This window comes from Sordaria macrospora, chromosome 5 (assembly GCF_033870435.1).
Source record: "Sordaria macrospora chromosome 5, complete sequence".
Lineage (NCBI taxonomy): Eukaryota > Fungi > Ascomycota > Sordariomycetes > Sordariales > Sordariaceae > Sordaria > Sordaria macrospora.
This window is the reverse complement of record NC_089375.1, coordinates 3,813,365-3,833,834: the sequence shown is the minus strand read 5'-3', so window position 1 is coordinate 3,833,834 and position 20,470 is coordinate 3,813,365. Positions and strand designations below refer to the sequence as shown.

The window sequence follows — 20,470 nt, the reverse complement described above, 5'->3', positions numbered from 1 at the left end:
TGGCGAGAGCGCTCAGGCCCTTTTTCTAGAACCCTTTTGGACTTCAAGACCTTCAGGTGCCCCATATTAGAGGAGTCGCTACGGCGAAACGACAGGGTCGCATTGCAGCAGACTGCAGCTGGTTGCAGTTACATCCGCCGACGCAAACCACGTTCGAGTTAATGCATCGTCTAAACCTCATCGAGAACCCAAAGGTAAGCTGGCCTCGTCGCGATTGGCACGCCACGCCCGCCGGGACGGGAATCCTTTCCGAACATGTAGGTACCGAGGCTTGGCGAGCTGGAGGAAATAGGGAGAGCATGGAGAAAATAGCTGCAACCATCTTCAGGCTGTCAGCCCTTGTGGTCTTGGAAGCGGAGAATGGCGAGTGTTAGCGGGCAAGTCGGATGGGGCTGGAATGCGGAATCCGGAGTGTGGCACCTCTTGGGTTGGACTTGAACTGGAGAATGACCAATTCGAGGGGGAAAGCAGGATGGATATAAACCCAGACCATGTCCCTCCTTCCCAGGAAAGATTGGGACCGAGACGGCACGCCCCCTCTTCCTCCCGTCCTTCCTTTCTTCCTTGCCTTTCAGCAAGCCATCATGATGTGGCAATCCTCCTTCAGGGCAACAGCCACCGTGCTTGCCCTTCTCACTTCTCAGGTGCTTGGGCAAGAAGACATTGTTGAAACCCAAACAGCCCAGATCGTTTCGACCAAGGGAGTCATCCTCGACACCATCCTGGATTGGATTGATGCCGCAAGACTCGACACAACCACCTACAACGGCCAGAAGTATGGATGCAAATGCTATCCTGGCCGTCCATGCTGGCCCTCTGCCTACAAGTGGAACAACCTGAACAGGACGGTTGACGGCACTCTTCGTGTCAACGTCCCTGCCGGTGCTGTCTGCCACAACACCTTTGACGGTCCCTTTGGTACCATCCAGACCTACGATGAGGCCAAGTGCGCTGAAGCCAAGGAGAACTTTCTCTCCTACAACGAGCAGTGGACGTATGTTACTCTCTTTCATATCCCACCCCCCAAATTCATACCCAAACTGACAAAAATCGACAGTGTCGAAAAGCCCGCTGACGGTCTTTGGACCTACTTCACCAACGACACTTGCCGTCCCACCTCCAACCCCTCCGACCCCTGCACCCTCGGCAGCTATGGTGTCTACGTGATCATGGCCACCAAGGCCTCCCACATTCAAGCCGGTGTCAACTTTGCCCGTCAGAACAACCTCCGCCTGATCGTCCGCAATACAGGCCACGACTTCCTCGGCCGCTCCGTCGGCTACGGCTCTTTGATCATCAACACCCACAGCTTCAAGTCCCTCAAATGGACCGACAGGTACATCGGTCCCGGCTCCTACCGCGGTCCTGCTGTGACCATGGGCGCCGGCGTTCAAGCTGGCGAGATCCTCAAGGCCGGTCACGCTCTGAAGCCTCCCATGGCCCTCGTGACCGGTGAATGCGCCACCGTTGGTCTTTCCGGCGGTTTCATCCAAGGCGGCGGCCACGGTCCCTGGTCCACTCTCAAGGGTCTCGCCGTCGACAACGTCCTCAACTTTGAGGTGATCACCTCCTCAGGCCTGATCGTCAACGCCAACGAGTGGCAGAACCCTGACCTCTTCTTCGCTCTTCGCGGAGGCGGCCCGGCTTCTTATGCTGTCATTCTCTCCACCACCGTCAAGACCTTCCCCGACTTGCCCGCAACGGGAGCCACCCTTTACTTGAACACCACCCACACCTATGACAACGAGGTCATTTGGACAGGAACCAAGATCTTCCACAAGTACTCTAACCACTTTGTCGATAACGGGTTGTACGTCTACTTCGAGATCTTCCCCTACCAGTTCCGCGTGCGCCCCTTTGTGGCCATCGGCAAGACCCAAGCCGAGCTCCAGGCAATCGTTAAGCCCATGCTTGATGAGTTCGCTGCTGCCGGCATCCCGCACGAGTTCAATATCAACCAGTACCCCACCTTCTATGATCTCTACATCGACTTGTTCGAGGCCGAGCAAGCTGGTCAGACGGCATTGACGGGCGGGTGGATGTTCAACCACGATGATGTTGCCAACCGCAATGACGATATCATCGCCGCCATGAGGAACGTGGTCAGCCCTGCTGGAAGACCGGATTTGTTTGGTGGCATGATTGGTCATCTGTTCAACCCCGGCCATAACGTTCCTGTCTCAACGTCAGCTGCTCACCCGGCGTGGAGGAACGCGACAGACTTTGTGATTGTTGTCTTGCCCTCGCCGGAGAACCCCAGCTTGGCGGTCAGGGACGATTTGCAGAATGTTTTGACGAACAACATGGATGAGGGCTTTAGGAATGTGTCGATGAGTGGCGCTACTTATGTTAATGAGGTGAGTTCTCTTGATCTTTGTGGCCTTGATACAGGAATTAGTTGACTAACAAGACAAAAACAGGCCGACCCCTTCCAGCCTAACTGGCAGAGCCACTTCTGGGGCTCCAACTACCCCAGGCTCAAGCAGCTTCGCAAGAAGTGGGATCCCTTGGGTGTCTTCTATGCCGTGTCTACCCCCGGCACCGAGGATTGGGAGGAGATTGAGTTCAACACCAGACTTTGCAAGAAGCTTTAAAGTGTGTTGATGATGTGTCTTTAATTATGCCACTGATGTTGTCTATGTAATGACGTCCGTTAATATATATATACAATAATAGAACTTTTTGAACAAGAAATCGGCAAAAGTTGCCGTGATCCAGACGCCGTGCATGCAACTCACTTGAGCTTCTCATCCCCTCTCAGTACCATAGCCCTTTGACCGAGTGTCACCACTAACTCGTTCATCCAACCCTCTCCTGTACTCCCTCAAACCATCTCCGTGCCTTGCTTCACAACCACCAACCCCATATCCTTCCTCTCGCTCCCCTCCTCGTCCTTCCCATTCCCGTTCCTCTCTTCCTTCAAGTCCCTCCCGTACTTCTCAATCCACTCCCCCACCAACCCCCTATAATCCTCACTCCCATACGAACTAACCAATTCTCTCCACCACCGTCCACCCTTCCTCCTAACATCCAATCCCATATCGCCCACCAACCAATCCCAATAAGCCAGCTGATCAAAGTTCAAATCAGGATAATGTCCTCCATGTCCCAGAGGGGATCGAAGCGCACACCATCGTTGAAATAACGCCGTGTCTTGGAAGATTTGTGTACAGGCTGGATCTGAAGCCGGGTCGTAAGTGAGGCACCCGCTGGTTTTGTACGCAAATTTCCCTGCTTCCCCTGCCTCTTCTGGGCAAATTCGGGGAGGAATTCTGGGAGCAAGGCCCGGAACGCAAATGGTGCAATCGACCCTGTGGGGGATTGATCGTACGGGTAAGGTGACTTTGTCGTGGAAGTAAGATAAAGACCAGAGACATTGCAGCTCTATGCGCGGGATGTTGGTTACAGAACTGTGCATGCTGAGGAAGACGAGGGAGTTGTTACCGGCAGCAGTCAGGCCGGGAGGGGCGATGCCGCGGTGGAGACGCCAGGGTGTGTATTTTGTGTCTATTTTCGTGGATGGCGGTGATGGGTTTGTGTTGTTATCGGTGGTGGACCAGGGTGGTGAAACCAACTGGGGAAATCTCTCTCCTATAATCCCATCTGCCCTCTTATCGTACTCGTCCCAAGCAACCTTTTGTTCTTCGGTAAGAGAATCGGTAGAGGTCGGGATACCGAGTTGGAAGTGTAGCTCACGCGGGAAGAAATCAATGGGAGGTTTAGCTGAGTATCCAGTTGCGCAGATCAGGGCGTCAACGGTAATAGCCCCAGCGTTGTCGGAGAAGTGGATGGTATGCGGACTGATATGGGAAATGTCTTCTCGATGGACAGTCACCTGTCCGCTGGTCACCAAGGCCTTAAAGTCCTGCTCGTAGTTGAGCGTGCCGGAGCTGGTGCCGTACCAGAAGGGACTGTGGGGTGGTTCTAGGACACTAAAGTCTCCCCGCTCGTCGTCGCCCTTTCCTTTCGACTTGGAGTCAGAACGGTAGCGGCAGTCTTTAATGGTGTCCTCGTGCATAATCTCCCAGAACTTCTTCGTAACAGCCTTGCCAATCTTATTGGTATGCAAGAACTCGCGAATCCAACTGATTTGGTTACCGGATCGGTCTGGCAAGACGCAAGGCGAGAAAAAGGTGGAAATCTGTCTATTGACAAGTTTCTCGCGCCACGCTTTGAAGGGTCCGATTTTGGTGTGGGAAGGGAAAACCCATGAAGGGCCACGGCCGGACTTGCGGATGATCCAATCGACTTTGTGACCCGTTGTGGCGGCGAGGTAGACGGTGTCGTAGGCGGACTTGGAACCCCCCAAGACGGCGACGCGGTTGATGTTGGGGTTTTGGAGGACGGATTGGTACTGAGGGCCGAGGGCGGAGGAGTGTAGAAGGGGGATGTCGAAGGTTGAGCTGCCACTGAGAGAGGGCATGCTGGGCACGCCGAGGATGCCAGTTGCCATGACGAGTTTCTTGGTTTCTAGTAGTGTTGTTGGTATTGTGACTGTGCTGATGAGGTCGGCTGGTCCTTGGATTTCTACCTTCCAACCGTCGTTTGTAGGGCCTTGTTGGACTCGAACAGCGCGAGTGTTGAATTGGATTTTCTTCATGAGATCGAAGTGTTGGGCGTATGCGGTCAGGTAGGCATGCATCTCTTCTCCGGTGATGTGATGTCCTGGACGGCCGATCCCAACGTCTTTCATGGGGAAGTCACTGAAGTCCATGGTTGGGTACAGGTTGTTCGTTCTGAGGGTTGGATAGAGTCTCTCCTTGGACCAGACTCCTCCCACGGTCGAGTGGCTGTCGAGAATAACGATTTTGCTGTTTGGGTTGTGTTGAAGGAAGGTTTTGGCTGCGCAGAGGCCGCTGGGACCGGCGCCAATGATGAGGATGTCGATCATGATGTTGACTGATTTGAAGTGGTTGATGATGACAGAACAGAACCGTTTCCGAGAAGAGGGCTACCGTGAGACTAAGTAGTCGGCGCCCATAAGATGTGATATATTATATCTAGTGTATCACAAGTGTAAGTGCCGTCCGTCTTTGGTAATGACCTCCTTCACACCGAGACACCTCACCCAATGCGTTAGATGATACAGGCTGGTCCCGCTAATGTCGGTGACCCGGGATCCCGGGAAAGCAAACGACTAGACTCCTTGACTGGGCTCGTTGACTGCAGTCGTGTCAAAGAAGGGTGTGAACAAGGGCCTCAGCTCCCTCATTTTCTGCATTACCCCATTGGGTCACTCGCTTTCCAGAACCCAGGCAGTCACTCGGAGGCTCAGTCAGTCTGGTAAACGAGTTAGGATCGTCCAGTACCCAGATCCAGCACGTTGGGAAGACAAAGGGCTGGCACATCATCACATAGCCGGTAACCACTCAGCTCCAGCTCCTGGTATCCAAACACCTGGATAATTGTCAGAGTAACAGTCAAGTGGAGTTTTTCGGAGGCTCGGTCATATCTCAACAGCCAAACGGAGAGCTTTCAACGTCCAAATACCGAAGCTAACGGCGGGAGAAGCAAAGCCGGTGGCTGCTCCAATCGGTTGAAGATGCGAGAACGCCATGTTGACGGATGCACGCGGGAGAGCCGTGTCGAGCACAGTGAGGACAAGTTAATAAGTATTGATACGGATGAACGGGACGGGCGTTGGGAAAGGCGTTGAAAAGAGTCAAAATGAGATGGAAGTTCGTTGCAAGAGGAAAGATGAAGGTCGGTCAGTTTTGATGGATGAGAGGACGTTACACGGGACACAGGCCCCCACACGGCGCCCGCCCGGGCCGTTGTGTTACGGCGTCGACTCACTACGCGCTGTTGGTGGGGGACGAGTCGCCGAAACAGCGGGTACCCCGGGTGCAGTGCACCGCAGCAGTCACACCGGCGTGCCGGGTGTCATTACCCAGCGATAATGCACTAACAAGTTGATCTCACCATCAACAAAGACTCTTGTTAGTGAGACCATCTGCAAGTTCTTATCACAGGCACACTTCCCTTAACACCTTCCGATGTCGGTTTGGCGTCAATTCCCGTCCTTCCATTGTGTCGCGATAACATTGTTCCAGTGCATTTTTGCCACTCACTGTTTCTTTTCGGTCATGATCCTCCCGGACGGACTTACATCAATCTCGGCTTCACTGTGCGAGTGACGTGATCGGATCCCCGACCCGGATAAGCGCTTGCCTACCTCTAGCGATGAGATCCCCTCTCGGCTTCGGCGGCATCATTGTGATTCACTATTGAAATTTGGTAGTGCATTCGGTCATGATCGCAGCAAGGGCGCAAGCAATCCCAGTTCACTTCAGATCCGATAAAACCTTGCACCCCCCTCATCTCTTCTTTTTCCTAATCTGATCCTAAAGCAAACATCTCACCTCTTCGGGACCGAAAGCACTTACCTAGACCGCTCTCTCGGTGTAAACGGGCATCTCAATGGCCGCCGACGAGACAACGCCACTGCTCCCAAATGGGACAGTTGACGCTAACAATTCTCAATCATCATCACCAAACACCGATAGCGAAATCGCCAACACCATCGAAAACCATCACGATGTCAACAATAACAAGAAATCACAATGGACACTCAACCCCCTCACCCTCCTCACCCGCCTACACGTCGAAACCCGCATCCTCCTCGCCGCCTTCCTAATAACCACCTCCTTCTCCTTCACCCAAGTTCCCATCTTCTACGTCTTCTATCTTATGGAATGCGACGACTTCTACACCCGTCACCCGCCCTACACCGGCACCGGCGACCGCTGCAGCCGCAACGAAATCGCCGCCGGAACCGCCACCGACTTCTCTTTCCTGGCAATGAGCACCACCATCTGCGGCACCGTCAACCTCTTTTTCGCCGGCTGGCTGGTCAAGAAAATCGGTCCTCGCTTGGCGCTCATGGCCCAGGTTTTGGTACCCGCCATCCGCGTGTTGACGCAAATTCTGGGTGTCTTGGCCGGCGGCAGGTCGGGGATCGTAATTTTTCAGGCGACGCAGTTGATCACCGTCTTGGGCGGGCCGGTGGGTTATATCCTCATCATCAACATCATTGTCGGCGAAGTGGTTTCGCCAGCGAGAAGGACTCCGGTTTTTGGCATGTTGCAGGGGTGTTTCATGCTCGGCCAGGCGGTGGGTTACTTGACAGGCGGCATGATTGGTGATGCCTGGGGAATACGGAGGCCGTTCGAGGTGGCGTTTGTTGCGTTTTTGATCTCAACAGTCTATGTGCAGTTGGCGCTACCGTACGTCAGCCCGGAGAGCATGTCCGGCGGCAAGAAAACCGGGCCGCAAGCGAAGGGGATTGCGGGCTTTTTTGCGCCGTTGAAGGTCTTGGCGCCGCAGAGGGTGAGACTGGGAAGTGGGAAGACGGTTAAGCACATGGGTGTGCTGATTTTGTGCACGGGTGTGTTTTTGGGTGTGCTGGCGACGGACTTTGCGGCTATGCTTATCCAGATGTATGCCACGGCTGTCTTTGAGTTCCACCAGAGCGACAATGGCTGGCTTATGTCTGAGTTTGCCATGATGCGGGCTGTCTTCTTGATTGTCCTCTTCCCGCGCATTATCTCGTACGGTCGGAAATGGTACGCGAAGCGACAGTCCCAACGCCGGCCGCGCCGCGAGTCCATCTCCGATGCAAGGGATCCAGCTACTCAAGGTCTGCTCATCCAACCCGAGCAACTGGAGGCTCCGATGGGTACTCACGCTGAAGAAGAGCCCATGATGACACAGCCACCGACCGAGACGGAGGATACGCACTTTGATCTCTTTTTCCTCCGTTGGAGCTTGGTGGCTGATGGGTTGTTAACTTGTTGCACTGCGTTGGCAACCAAGAAGTGGCATATCTACCTGGCTGCGGCTATGCTTCCGTTTGCCAGTGGTACCGCGCCGGCCGCCAAGGGTGTGATGACAGAGATGTGCTCGCCTTCACAAAGGGCTGATGCGCTCAATGCGTTGACCCTGGTGGAGAACATTGGCAGGTTGGCAACGCAGGGCTTCTTTGGGTTTGTCTTTGCTGCGTTAGCAGAGGCCGGGAAGCCTCATTTGACATTTTATTGCAATGCTGTGAGTTCATCCCTTGGAATCTCAAATCTGTGACCTGGAACTGACGTTAGCTACAGATTCTTGCCATGATCGCCGCGAGTGTCCTGATCTTCTCCCGCTTCCCACCAAATGGGAGCGAGTTGATTGAGGCCGACGGTGCAGAAGAGCACGTCAATGGAACCAGTGGAAGCGAATGAACGGATTGCAAAGGAAAATTGCTTGTCAGGGTTCGGGAAAAGTTTTGCATTTTAGGATACCACTTTGGCGTTTTCGGTTTTCGATACACAATTCGGAATCGTTTCTTACTTCATTCATCTCATCGTACCACACAGTCCGCGTCCCATCGTGGCTTATCCTATCCACACACTACCTCGAACAAATGGTGCGCCAACACCAGCATCACGGCCCCGAGCCAGCACTATGGCCTCCCTTCTCCGCCCTCTTTATCTTCCTTCTACCCTCATATCACAAGATTTCCCACAACACCTCCCGTCCACCCCCCAATCAACACCTCCATCTGGGTCCCTCCAGTCAACTCCCCCCTGCCCGTCATTCCCTCACTACCGACCACCAGTCTCCCCACCGGGCACCTCCCCCAAAACCTCCGCATCAACCCACCCCCCTTCCTCCCCCCAACACCTCCTGGGACTCCCCTCAAAATCACACCCCAGATAAACCTCCGCCATCCCACCCACACTCATACTCACACTGCCGTTCTTTCCTTCACAACTCACGCTCTCAACAACAGTAACGTAAGCAACCTCAATCAGCGCCTGAAAACTGACGTCCAACACTCCACCTCCCCCTCCGACGCTTTGCGTCTTGGTGTTCGTGGTACTCAACGAAACATCACAGAGACTATCGAACCGCAGCCCACAGGCTATTTTCTCCGTAACGTTGGTGAAAGTGTTGGTGACGGTGAATGTGGCGGTGCCGGGGACGTCGTAGATACCTGGGATGGAGTAGGTTATGTTTTGTACTGAGACGGACCAGAGGTGTGGGATTTTTGTGGGAGTCGTGGTGGTTGTGTTTGTTGAGCAGAGGTCTGTTGGGTATGATAGAGGTACCTCTAGCCTGGCGTGAATGTCCCTGAGGTGCTTTGGGGTTGTCATTGGTATTGGTTTTGGGGAGACCGGCGAGGCGGAAACGGAAGCGGGGAAGTGGAAGATAACGAGGGAGAGGGAGAGGGAGAGAGAGGCGAGAACCCCGCCTAGGAGGTGGGATGAAGGTTTGGGAAGGAGGTACATATTGGGTATGTGCGTGGCTGAAGGCAGGGACGACCGATGGTATTGAATAGGGCGTGATTAAGGTGGAAAAGGGAAGGCACGCGTGGGTGGTGCCTGTCGAGTGATGTCGGGTGTAGGCAAGCACGAGCCGGGTATACGCAATTGACTTTCGGGTGGGTACGACCGATGATAAAGAGGTTGTGGTAAGATGGAATGTGTGTTATTGTGGTGTCGTCAACCAGATATGCGGTTGACAATCCAAGAGACTGATGGGACTGTAAGCACTTCCAGACCTCCGGTGGGTTTAAGTACAAGGAGGCTGTGATTTTTTTTCTTCTCTAAATACCTAGACTACTTCCCCTTCATTTATCTGCATCAGTCATCATCATGGCGGACAATGAAGGCAAGGCAGTTCAACCCCGCTGACGAGCGGGACAATATTATCCAAGGATATATTGTCAACAGATGAAAGACATCATGTCAGCACTTTATCCGCGTTTGCCCAGATGGACGGTACTTCTTGGTATCTCGGCAGTAGAGGGCATGCACGGCGGGCCGCACTCATATGCTTATAGCAAAATCCTATATATCCATCAGCGTGGCGGGGTGTGTAACCGTGAGATAAGAAGCTCGTGGTTACCCATACAAGAACATTTGCATCTCGAAATCGCCTCAACCAAATTCCTGAATGCAGCACACACCACGGTTCTTAGCGTCCATGGTGCCCGCCATGTTTTACGTCGGTTACAAGATGCTCCACCATTCAGTTACGCGCTTCTCTTAGACCGGCCAGCGGATTCGTATGCATTGTAACCACCGCTGTCGGTCACTAGCACCTTCAAAGGAAGGTAAAGTCTTGGAAATCTGCAGCTAAATGTACAGCACTTACTGAGCGGAGAGCATCCCATGCAACCCTTTCGTTCGTATTGGGAAACTTACAAGTAGATCCCCCTCAGCTTCGCACGCAAAGTGCTGACCCTCTCAGGCCTCGAAGTCCATCTCGATGGACAAGGGTTTCATGACTTACGAGGGAGTGCAGTAGTACTACCACCTAAAAAGCTAAGAAGGCCAAAAATCTCTGTGATCCCCTCCGTTCGCGCCTTTGAATCAGGCATGAACTCCGTGATGGTCACGGTCCGACCCGAGACTATGTGGAGAGGAGAGTGGAGTGGAGAGGAATGAAGAGTGATCAGATGAGCTTGTGTTATCGGGAATGGAAACTACTTAAATGCTCTGAAACCTCTGCGATGAGGTTAGGAACTGGTGTCGTGTTCAGTCTTTGTGCGCTTACCCTCCTCGACTCAAGATGGTCCTCAAGTCCTTCGCTTCGCCTGAATGGCGGTTAGACAAGCCAATCCACACAGAGCGTCCTGTAAAGGTCATCTGTATCGGTGCTGGAGCTTCAGGCCTGCAGCTAGCGTACAAGCTTCAAAAGCATGTTAGCGACTTTAGCTTGACGGTGTATGAGAAGAACCCCGAGGCATCGGGAACGTGGTATGAGAACAAATATCCCGGGTATGTCACCAGCCTTTGCTCCGTAACTTTCCACGCACTCACTGACGACAACGGCGGCAGCTGCGCTTGTGATGTCGCCGCACACAACTACACCTGGTCCTTCGAGCCCAAAACAGACTGGTCAGGCGTGTATGCCAGTAGCCAGGAAATCTACGCCTATTTCAACGACTTCGCCGACAAGTATGGCCTTCGGCAGTACATCAAAACACAGCAGCAGGTGGTGGGAGCCAAGTGGACTGGATCGGGCTGGAACGTTTCCATCAAGGACCTGACAACGGGAGAAACCGCAAATGATACGTGCGACATACTCGTCAATGCTGGAGGATTCCTCAACAAGTGGAAGTGGCCAAACATTCCAGGACTGGACAAGTACAAGGGCACTCTCCTCCATTCGGCTAATTGGGATGAGACGGTAGACTTGAAGGGAAAGAGTGTTGGACTTATCGGTAACGGATCATCTGGCGTCCAAATCCTTCCAGCTATTCAGCCGCTCGTCCAGGAAGTCACGGTTTTCATGCGTAATGCAACCTGGGTCTCAGCGTTGCCTGGGTTCGAAGGCCGTCAGTATACAGACGAGGAAAGGCGACGGTTTGCAGAGGAGGCTGGTCATTTGCTTGCCTATCGCAAAAGCATCGAACGTGGAAACAGCAGTGTCCTTCCTTTCATGATCAAGGGTTCAGAGGACAACAACAACCTCCGCGAGTACATGCTCAACAACATGAAAGCGAAGCTAGCAGAAAAGAAGGAGTTGGAGGAGAAATTGATACCGACCTTTGCCCTTGGCTGTCGTCGACTCAGTCCGGGCGCTGGATTTCTGGAAGCCCTTGTGGAGCCAAACGTCCAAGTCGTGTTCTCTGGAGTGGCCGAGGTTACCGAAGAAGGGTGTAAGTGCGACAATGGGACCGAGCATCAGGTTCCTGACGTGCTTATTTGTGCCACTGGGTTCGATTCCTCGTATCGGCCACGGTTCCCCATTGTTGCCGGTGACAAAAACCTGCAAGACGTCTGGGCACAGGATCCGGAATCATATCTGGGAATAGCGGCTGCCGACTTCCCCAACTACCTCATGATTCTTGGACCCAACTCTCCGGTTGGAACTGGGCCTCTGTTGATTGGTATCGAGGCGCAGACGGACTACATTGTCAAGATGATCGACCACTGGCAGACACACAACATCCGGTCCTTTACGCCCGACGTGGCGGCCGTCCGGGATTTCGTTGCACACAAGGACCAGTTCATGCCCAAGACTGTGTGGTCGGATCCGTGCAAGTCTTGGTATAAGTCCGGTTCGTCCAACGACAAGGTCACGGCGTTGTGGCCCGGGTCGACGTTGCATTACCTCGAGACTATCAGGCAGGTCAGATTCGAGGACTGGAGGTTTGAGTACGATGGCAATCGCTTCACCTATCTTGGAAATGGCCAAAGCCAGACAGAGACGAACCCTGACTCGGATTGGGCGTATTACATTCGAGACGAGGATGACGACCTGCCGCTGGCAAGGAACAAGATGACCAAGATCATCAACAAGACCGGCTCCGTCGTCGTGGCCGAAGGAAACGGTGAGGGTGCGTTCTTTTCTGGCATCTGATATTTCCGTAGTCACTCAACATGAAATTTTGATGTATAAGCATTTCTCAGGTTGACTCCAATTGTGATCGGTGTGACCTGTCAATTGTTTGAAGGTTGATGTTGTCAAGAAAGAGGAAGAAAGAGAATGGCAGGAGGTTTCAAGGGAGATCGGTGATTACTGATTACTAAGGAGGGTGACGAGTGCGCTGTAACATGGGAAGGCACAACCCCCGTGAGAATGATCCAGCGACCCCGTCCAGGCCATCGTCCAGCGACTTCCGTTTGATACCAACAGCCCGCCCGCACAATTTTCTTCCCCGTTAGAGGTACCACTTCCTTCTATTTCCAGTTCCATCATCATCACAAAAAAAACACTAATAAATCGACACACTCAATTCCGATTCCCGCAAGGTTCCAAGCTGGCGCGCCCTAGGTTGTTTCTTCCTCCCTTGATCTTTATAGCGGTGGCATTTCCTCGTTCAATACACTGTACGCGTAGTGCCAGGCATGCCATCCAGGCGGGTCCGGCCGTCATCCGCCTGATGATTGACAGTTAGTGCACTAACGGATATCTGATGAAGACGTCACCCTGAGAGTTAAACCCTCATCTCATTGACACGCACAGTGTTGGACAGCTTCGACAGAACAATTCCGGTAAGGATTGGAACATTGGACCTCGAAAGTGCTTGATCGCATGGAATTCGTTCCCCAATTCAATATGAAAATGTATATACAACTCCTCCATCCCTATTATAGACAGAGAAGTAGTGCTAACACCACTGTCCCCCAGCATCCATATCTTTTCTTCCCTTCAAACCCGACACACTTGCACCCGGACACTCCGATATCCTACATCCGTTTATTTTCCTGCAGCCCATTGACAAACAGCCTACTTCCACGACGAAGCAGCAGTAACCGAGTCAGAGCAGCTCTGGGGAACAGTGTACGACCTGTTGGGGTCGCTCTCCCAGGTCACGGCACCGCTGCTGGACACTTTGACGAACTTGTACTCAAATTTGGTGCCAGCAGGGAGCTTGACTGTGGCGGTCCAGAGCGGGTTGCTGGTAGTGTACTGCGAGGCGGACAGGCCAACACCGGATGAGGTGCTCCAGCTGCCGAGCTGCGATATGGAACCAACAAGCTTGATGGACTCGCCGTAGCTGGTGCTGACAAGGTGGTTGAAGGTCACAGCAACGGTGGCAACCGGAACGCAAGAAGCGCCCGCAGTCTTGCTGCTGGTGACAAGAGTCGTGGCGGTGGCGGTGGTCTTGGTGCTGGAGGGGTTGGTCTCGCCGCCGCTGCCGACAATGGCAATGTCAGCGCACGAGAGGTAAACCTGAGCAGTCTGGAAGGAGTTCCAGCGGAAAGAGAGCAGGGTGTGGCCGGAGACGTAGTTGGGGATCTTAATTTTCTTGGTGACAGTATAACCACCAGCAATGGTGGTGAAGCAAGATCCGAGAGGAGCATTGTCGACACCCTGGCAACCACGGCGGTTGCCGGCTTGGAAGGCGTTGCAGGCTAAGTCATGATTAGTCAAAGTCTTTTTGTATGGTAAAGGCTAACTTACTGAACCAGTCGTTCCTCCAGCAAGCTTGGCCCTGCTGGCAGTCAGGGCTGAAGTTGCAGTTCTGGCCATTCACATCCGTGCAGGGAAGGGTGCCCTTCTCAAAGCAATCCTCAGCAGCCTGCTTCTCCGCAGCGGTTGGAAGATAGCCAGGAGTGAGGAACTTGTTGACAAGAGCCTGGTCTTGGCAGATACGGTAGGAGAACATGCCACCGTGGTCACCGTTGTGGTCAACGCACCACTGTACATCGATAGTGTCGCCAGCCTTGTAGGTCACAACAGGAGCGTTACCCCAGTTGGTAGCAGGCTGGTTGTAGTCGATGCTGACACGGGCGTTGTAGCCACAAGGACCACTCCTGCCGACCTTGGCCTCCGTAACGTTGGGCCATGCGGTCACGGGCTCCAGAATGGAACACTCGGGGCAAGTGTCCAAGCCGGCCTAGAAACACAGATCAGCACGATCGATCTTCCAACGATCGTCAGGGCAACTGCTTACCTCCGCGCCAAGTCTGGTACGACTAGCAGGAATGGTCAGATATCCATGGGCATTGACCGTTGCGGCCGAGGCAAGGACAGCCGAGACGATGGAGAACTTCATATTATCGAGTTGAAGACGAAGACCGGAAGCTTAGAAGGAGGATGGCCGAGGAAGTGTGTCGGAGTGTCCGAATCAAGATGCATTCTCGGCGGTTTGGCTAATTCTTTAAGTACTTTTTAATAGGACGACGACGCCTCTTCATCCAGAGACCCTTCCACGATGCATGCGTCGCCCGCAGAGTTTTTCTCGACCATCTTGCTAATACGACCGAAGTACTGCCATCAAAGATGACGTTGGGCGCTTTCGATACCCCCTTCAGCGGCCGGCATGGTACAACATTCCAAGGCCATCAATACATGTGATCTTGATACCAAGCACCGCCATACCACCCTTGGCAGAGTTGCCCAGATGACTTGCATGAGAGCCAGATGTGTTTATGCCAAAAGGGTAGTCAGAAATCCGGGGCCCCAGGCTCATCCAGGGTGCCAGTCGTTGGAGATTGTGGGGATGCAGCCATGCAAACCGTTGGGTCTAGGTTGTTTCGGTTACTAGTACCGGTGCTTTGTCGGCTTCTGTTACTCTTCTGGGCCTTCCTTCCGGGGTAGCAACCGGCTTCACAGCGTTGCAAACGGCCCGAATCCTTGCCTCCGATACCCCAGAATCCCCACGTTTTCCATCTCTGTTGCTACCCCTATTACGCCGAGCTAGGGACGAGCCCTTGGTATAAGGGAGCATTTGACTTCGAGGTGAAATGGAACGTTGGCTGAGAATGTTCGGGCTTTGGGCAATGCCCGGATTTCCGGTTAGGAAAATGACAAGGTTTCAGCTCAAGCGAGAACTGCCAAGTGGTCTGAAGAATCTGCAACGAAAACTATTCTTTCCAGGAATGCTTGAGGTTTTCTCTCTTTCAACCTAAACATCATCCTCGGCATCCCGATCACCAGGCTTTCTCTGGCGTCATTCCAGATAACCACAGGTGGTTTATCCACAACAGCTCCAGTTGAGTGGGAATCATCCAGTGAGGCAACTCACCTCGTCTGATTCTTCTTTTCCATACATCATCCCATTTCTTCCATCTATCCACTGCTTTCATCCTCTTCCTGCGACGGCGGCGGCGCCTCAACTATGACCCCATCAAGCTCCATCACCCCCTCTGAAGGTCCAACGCAAGTCATGTCCTCCGTGATAACCTCGGGACAGGCCATATGGAACTCGGCAAAACCGATGGCATACTGTGGCCTAGTGGTTCACACTCAGAGTCAGCGTATGTCACCAGGGCGTAGCCGCTTAAGCGCCAGTATCAAGTCAACTACAACAGAACCAGGACATACCTCGGCGTTTCTGGCGACCCAGCCCCTCCTTCGTCACCACCACCGCAATCCCACGTCTTGTTGAAGGTGATGCGTGCCAGCTCGATGTTGATGTAAAACCTCACCAGCACATCTCTATCGCTCGGCAGTCGCGTCTCGGTGGGCAGACAGATGCTGTTGAACTGCAAGTTGCAGGTGAAGAGGTCGGCGGCGCTCGTAGTCGAGCTCAACACTTCCAGGGAGACCACGCCGGGCGTGTTTGTGTCGTTGCTGTAGGTTACGTTGACGGAGAGGAGGGTCCAGTGAGGGATGGGTGGGCATTTTGGCAGAGAGAAGGCAGAGGTAAGATTGAAGAGGAATAAAAGAAGGGCAATGACGAGGCGACAAGGTCGATGCATATTTGGTCTGACAATGTCTGGGATAGCACTAATTGTTTACGTATTTTGACTTCATATCCATCGCTGGTGCAGGTTAACTGGCACTTGAAAAGAAAAGTCGCTACCTCGCCGTCGATAAATTTTTGTCCTGGCAATTCGAGAGTTCGGTCAACAGAATACTCTGTTATCTCAACCCCTCATGGGCTCATATCGGAACGCGCGCGCGGCTGAATGCAACAATTTCCATCGATCCGAGGTGGTTGCAACGACGGGTTGGAACCGGTCTGTACCCCTCTCTTGCCCAAGTCCGTTCGCCTGAAAAGGGATGCATCACTGCTGTGAAGCACCAGAGTGCGTTCCTCTAATAATTTTTTGTCTTTAAAGGTATTTGTGGTGCTGTCGCCTTGGTGTAGACTTGGTTATAGCCGATTCATACGACATCTGTTGCAGACTGCCAGTCTACATTGTCGACACTCATTGAGGTAGGCTGGCAGATGGTCCCGGCATTGCTCGCACTGGTGAAGCCCTACAAGCACGCCCCAATCTTCATGGTTACACTGATGATTCTGAATCAAGTGTCGCGCCGCTGCCGCTACTCGCCGCTGCCTCACCGGCACTGGAAGCTGTCTACCTCCCGCATCTCGATTGACGTGCCTGTTGGCGTGACCCATGAGACCCTCCTCGCTGTACAACTCGCAACGACATGTTTTCCAAATTTCGCCGCATGCATAGCAGAACTCAGCGCCGCAGGGACAACCTACAAACCACGGTCAGATCTATCATATGTTCAAACTCTTCACCAGGATATTACGCAATGGGGTAAACTCACTGATATGGTTACAGCCATAGTTCAACTCAACCATCCTTTTACAGGAATAGCATCTCCTCCACCCTTCTTTCTCCGCCATCTGAAGCACCTCCTTTGTTGTTAAATCTTCAGGGCAGTCCGTACCGACATGAGCTTGGGCCTTGCAAACGATGCATGTCCTCTCCCGGCACTTGACACAAGTGCCGACATCATTGCTAATAGCCTGCGACGGTATGAACTGGGAACAAGTCGGTCGGTAGCAGTACGTCTTCTTGGGGGTTTCATACTCGAGCTTTTTCGCCAAAAACCTTCCTACCAGCGTCGGTTCCAACAGGAAGCGGCACTTGTCCAAAGAGATTGGCTGGTGACAGCATCTGGGGGGGAACAATGTCTGATCTGTCAACAGGTCCGTAAAGAGCTTGGTTAGACATGTTTGGCACATATCGTGCTGACATGGAAACGTGGCTACGTCAAAGAAGCGACATTGGTCCCTGCATATCACGCATTCTCTCATGGCCGGAACCTCGGGGTTGGGGCATGGAGTTGTTGTGCGCTGGCGACCAGCAGCCCATGCAGAGGACTCAGCTGCGCCGTCCTTCACTGGCTCTAAGACGTATATGGCGCTCAACTTGTCGAGAAAATCATTGTCCTGGCGTTCAGTGACAGCATCTGTAGACTCTGAAGGTCGAGCCTCAGGATGAGAAGCGTTATCTTCTGTTTTGTTCAAGTCCAAGGCCAACTGGTGGTCTTTCCTTGCCTGCTCCTCAGCCTGGACAAATTCAGAAATGGTGACTGCGTCCTGGCGAACAGCGTTGGCAATACTGGCGCACATGGTGCGGTCGATGATGAGCTGATTGACGACGGAAAGCTCCACCATGTAAGTGTCAATGGCGACCTCAAGGTCCGTCGTCTCTCCCTCACGGCGTTTCCCTTTCCCATTGGTGGCTGATTGGAGCTCATTGAGATCCTGTAGATAAAGCTCAATCGTGAGCTTGAGAGTATCGAGATCGGCCGTTTCGAGATCCACCACAAGATCCATGGCTGGCGAGCTCGGTGCTGCCACAATAGGAAGGGTTGACGCTAGGCTTTAACCCCATTATTAGCTGGAAACATCCCGCGGGGTTTGCGACGAGAAGCGAGGAGTCATTTAAGATCACGGCTTGACACCGGAACGGAAAGTCACCAAACACGTCGGGTGTGTTTTTATGTCCAGAATCGAGCCACGGCAAAGGGCCAGGATAGGACATCACACACCTGAGAATGGAAGGGTGACAAGCCGCGAACAGAACTCCGATACAAGAGGAACACGGCAAATCCGGTGGCTGAAGTTTTGATCGAGGAGAAAGGGTCCTTGGGTCAAATGAAGGTTCGAATCACGTCCTGGGAATTCTGGGCCCGTCGTATATGATCGATTGTCGTCCAGTTTGGGACGTAGTTGAGAACAAGGTTCGCCAAAATGGCCGGGCCAACAGTTAAGATCTAACAGATGAACAAGAAGGTGCCTGAAGCATTGGCATTGGAAAGAGGTTGGCCAGGAAAAAGTAACAGACACACGAGACGAAGGCAATTGGAGATTGGAGAAAAAGCAAAGGGCGGTTTAGGCTCGCCACCAAACGGAGACACATCGATGTCAAACGGAGACACACCTCCACGTTGCATTCATCTTTTAACCTGCGTTCTGCTGGCTACTAACAGTTTAAGCAGTAGGCCCCTGGTAGCTCTGTTAGTGCAAAGTTAGTGGCGTGTGATCGATGCAACGCTGTGCAAGCCACCGACGATGCTCTGCAGGCTAGCCTGATTTTTGCACTAATCTTCACGAGCAAAAGAACGACGGGCCTCTTGCAGAAGCTTGCAGGGTCTTCTTGGAGGAGTCAGGAGAGGGCAAGAATGGCATCTTTGTTCATTGAGGAATAATTCTTATTTGCTCAAGGCTCAAGCTCTGACAAAGAACGACGTCCTGGTTATCGAAACTCAATTGGCATTCAGGTCCGCCTTACTTGTCGGGACTCTAGTCGTGCACGTTGATTTTCAACTGGTAGTGCTTACCGCAATTGTATACCTATGCAGGAAGGGCGCATCCTTCATGAAATTTTGAGAAGAAAACGAGGGTAATTGTGTGTATTTGCAAATCAAAGGTCGTTGCCTCATAACACCCGTACATATGACACACTTCCTCATGGCTGGATTCTAGGGTCTCGGGCACGGAGTGGTTGAATCTGGGCGGCTAGCGGCCGCAGCGCTGGAACCGGTATTGGCCATGTTCTCGCTCAAGGATCTATCAGAAACGACGTGGTCGACGGCAATACGTCAACTTCTTCTGGCATTATAGGTTGGCGGCCGCTGTCTCAAGATCTGTTCTTGACTGCTTTCGTTTCGGAGGTCTTTGATGTTTTGGAGTTGAAGCACAATCACCAGTGTCTGTGTATCAAGGTCCTCGGTATTGGTATCGACTGTGGGACTCGTGGTATTGCGTATTAGAGAGCGACTAGGGACTATTCGATGCTAGCTTGTGATTCCCAATGACGGATTTTGATGGCGGAGTGGAGAGAGAAAATATCGTTTCCACTGTATCATTTACCCTGTCGCTCATGGTTCTAATCCTCTCCGCTCATCACTATAGTCTCAACGGAGAGGTATAGCGGCGCAGAGAGAGATGACCGAGTGACCAGCCGAAAAGACCAAGGTGATATTCAACTGGGGAACAGAAGAATTCTGGCTGGAATGCCAGGGGAGGGCGTGGGATTCATGCCATCAATGAAGTACTTGGGGGTTGAGGAGGGAAAGACCATGCGACTGGCTGCTGGTATGGAGAGAAAGTGCGTGGAACCAGGTCAAGACAGGAGCGAAGGAACTAGCCCAAGAATGGCAAGTGTGTTGATACCTTTATGACAACCTCAAGGTTCAACGGGAAAGATCTTTCTTGCAAGGCTCCGGTCACGTAGGTATGGAATCACGGTGGCCTCTACCCAACGTCGAGAAGAAGCGGAAGATATCTGCCAATTAGACTGGCAAATGGTCGGTCGGTCGTCGGGCGGTGTCCTAGCAGCCTTTCACCTTCCACGCGAGCAGAGTTATGGTTCCCAGTACAAAAGAAGCCGCGATGGGCGCAACATCCAGTCCTACCCCGAATTACCATTCCATCGGGCAACCGAACGGGAACCTTCGCCGGTCCTCATCATCAGCAACAGCCAACCTCTTGGGTGTAAGGACTGTTAGCAAGAACGGGAAAGGGAATACCGGCAAGTACAAACAGACAAAGAAGGTACGGTAAGTAAGGTGCTGATTAAAACTTCCATTGATGTCATGAGAAAGAAACGAACATGTTCAAATGGGTGCCATCAATTTCATCAGGGATGAGCTGGTGAAGAGAGCCAGTTGAACATTCGGATTCCTCGTCAACAGACATTCAAACATCAAAATTCTACCGTAGCCTGTGCTCAGTCCTGCTTTCACATCTTTCGACCATCTGCTCCTCCAAATTCCATACAGATTCCTGAAAACCACCGCACCACGCTCTCCAAAACTTCATACTGACTTT

The 20,470-nt window shown here is 52.7% G+C and overlaps 7 protein-coding genes across 7 annotated transcripts; 3 read left to right on the top strand and 4 right to left on the bottom strand.

Annotated features, from left to right (window-relative positions):
- Positions 1-482: 482 nt before the first annotated feature.
- On the top strand, positions 483-2,756 carry SMAC4_06795 (uncharacterized protein). The gene is made up of 3 exons (XM_003344970.2): positions 483-994; positions 1,058-2,357; positions 2,421-2,756. Exons 1-3 carry the CDS (start codon positions 492-494, stop codon positions 2,592-2,594), a joined length of 1,977 nt encoding a protein of 658 aa, XP_003345018.1. The 5' UTR covers positions 483-491; the 3' UTR covers positions 2,595-2,756.
- A 325-nt stretch (positions 2,757-3,081) lies between these two features.
- SMAC4_06794 (uncharacterized protein) lies at positions 3,082-4,891 on the bottom strand (the record flags this gene model as incomplete). Its single annotated transcript, XM_066090518.1, has 2 exons — positions 3,082-3,311; positions 3,332-4,891. The coding sequence occupies 2 exons, from the start codon at positions 4,889-4,891 to the stop codon at positions 3,087-3,089; spliced, it is 1,785 nt and encodes a 594-aa protein (XP_065947293.1). The 3' UTR covers positions 3,082-3,086.
- A 1,063-nt stretch (positions 4,892-5,954) lies between these two features.
- On the top strand, positions 5,955-8,347 carry SMAC4_06793 (uncharacterized protein). Its single transcript, XM_003344968.2, has 2 exons — positions 5,955-8,046; positions 8,103-8,347. The coding sequence occupies exons 1-2, from the start codon at positions 6,421-6,423 to the stop codon at positions 8,220-8,222; spliced, it is 1,746 nt and encodes a 581-aa protein (XP_003345016.1). The 5' UTR covers positions 5,955-6,420; the 3' UTR covers positions 8,223-8,347.
- A 238-nt stretch (positions 8,348-8,585) lies between these two features.
- Positions 8,586-9,272, bottom strand: SMAC4_06792 (uncharacterized protein; the record flags this gene model as incomplete). Its single annotated transcript, XM_003344967.1, has 1 exon — positions 8,586-9,272. The coding sequence occupies one exon, from the start codon at positions 9,270-9,272 to the stop codon at positions 8,586-8,588; it is 687 nt and encodes a 228-aa protein (XP_003345015.1).
- Positions 9,273-10,557: 1,285 nt separating this feature from the next.
- SMAC4_06791 (uncharacterized protein) lies at positions 10,558-12,409 on the top strand (the record flags this gene model as incomplete). The annotated part of the gene is made up of 1 exon (XM_003344966.2): positions 10,558-12,409. The coding sequence occupies one exon, from the start codon at positions 10,558-10,560 to the stop codon at positions 12,352-12,354; it is 1,797 nt and encodes a 598-aa protein (XP_003345014.2). The 3' UTR covers positions 12,355-12,409.
- Positions 12,410-13,224: 815 nt separating this feature from the next.
- SMAC4_06790 (uncharacterized protein) lies at positions 13,225-14,497 on the bottom strand (the record flags this gene model as incomplete). Its single annotated transcript, XM_003344965.1, has 3 exons — positions 13,225-13,853; positions 13,903-14,338; positions 14,396-14,497. 3 exons carry the CDS (start codon positions 14,495-14,497, stop codon positions 13,225-13,227), a joined length of 1,167 nt encoding a protein of 388 aa, XP_003345013.1.
- Positions 14,498-14,668: 171 nt separating this feature from the next.
- Positions 14,669-17,971, bottom strand: SMAC4_06789 (uncharacterized protein; the record flags this gene model as incomplete). The annotated part of the gene is made up of 3 exons (XM_003344964.2): positions 14,669-15,676; positions 15,769-16,017; positions 17,016-17,971. 3 exons carry the CDS (start codon positions 17,969-17,971, stop codon positions 15,514-15,516), a joined length of 1,368 nt encoding a protein of 455 aa, XP_003345012.1. The 3' UTR covers positions 14,669-15,513.
- Between the last annotated feature and the right edge of the window lie 2,499 nt (positions 17,972-20,470).

Bases quoted from the DNA above. Each gene is read 5' to 3' on its own strand.
- SMAC4_06795 (XM_003344970.2), top strand. From the start codon at position 492: ATGTCCCTCCTTCCCAGGAAAGATTGGGACCGAGACGGCACGCCCCCT. The intron at 995-1,057 runs GTATGTTACTCT...AAAAATCGACAG, and splicing joins TCCTACAACGAGCAGTGGAC to TGTCGAAAAGCCCGCTGACG. The intron at 2,358-2,420 runs GTGAGTTCTCTT...AGACAAAAACAG, and splicing joins GCGCTACTTATGTTAATGAG to GCCGACCCCTTCCAGCCTAA.
- SMAC4_06793 (XM_003344968.2), top strand. From the start codon at position 6,421: ATGGCCGCCGACGAGACAACGCCACTGCTCCCAAATGGGACAGTTGAC. The intron at 8,047-8,102 runs GTGAGTTCATCC...CGTTAGCTACAG, and splicing joins TGACATTTTATTGCAATGCT to ATTCTTGCCATGATCGCCGC.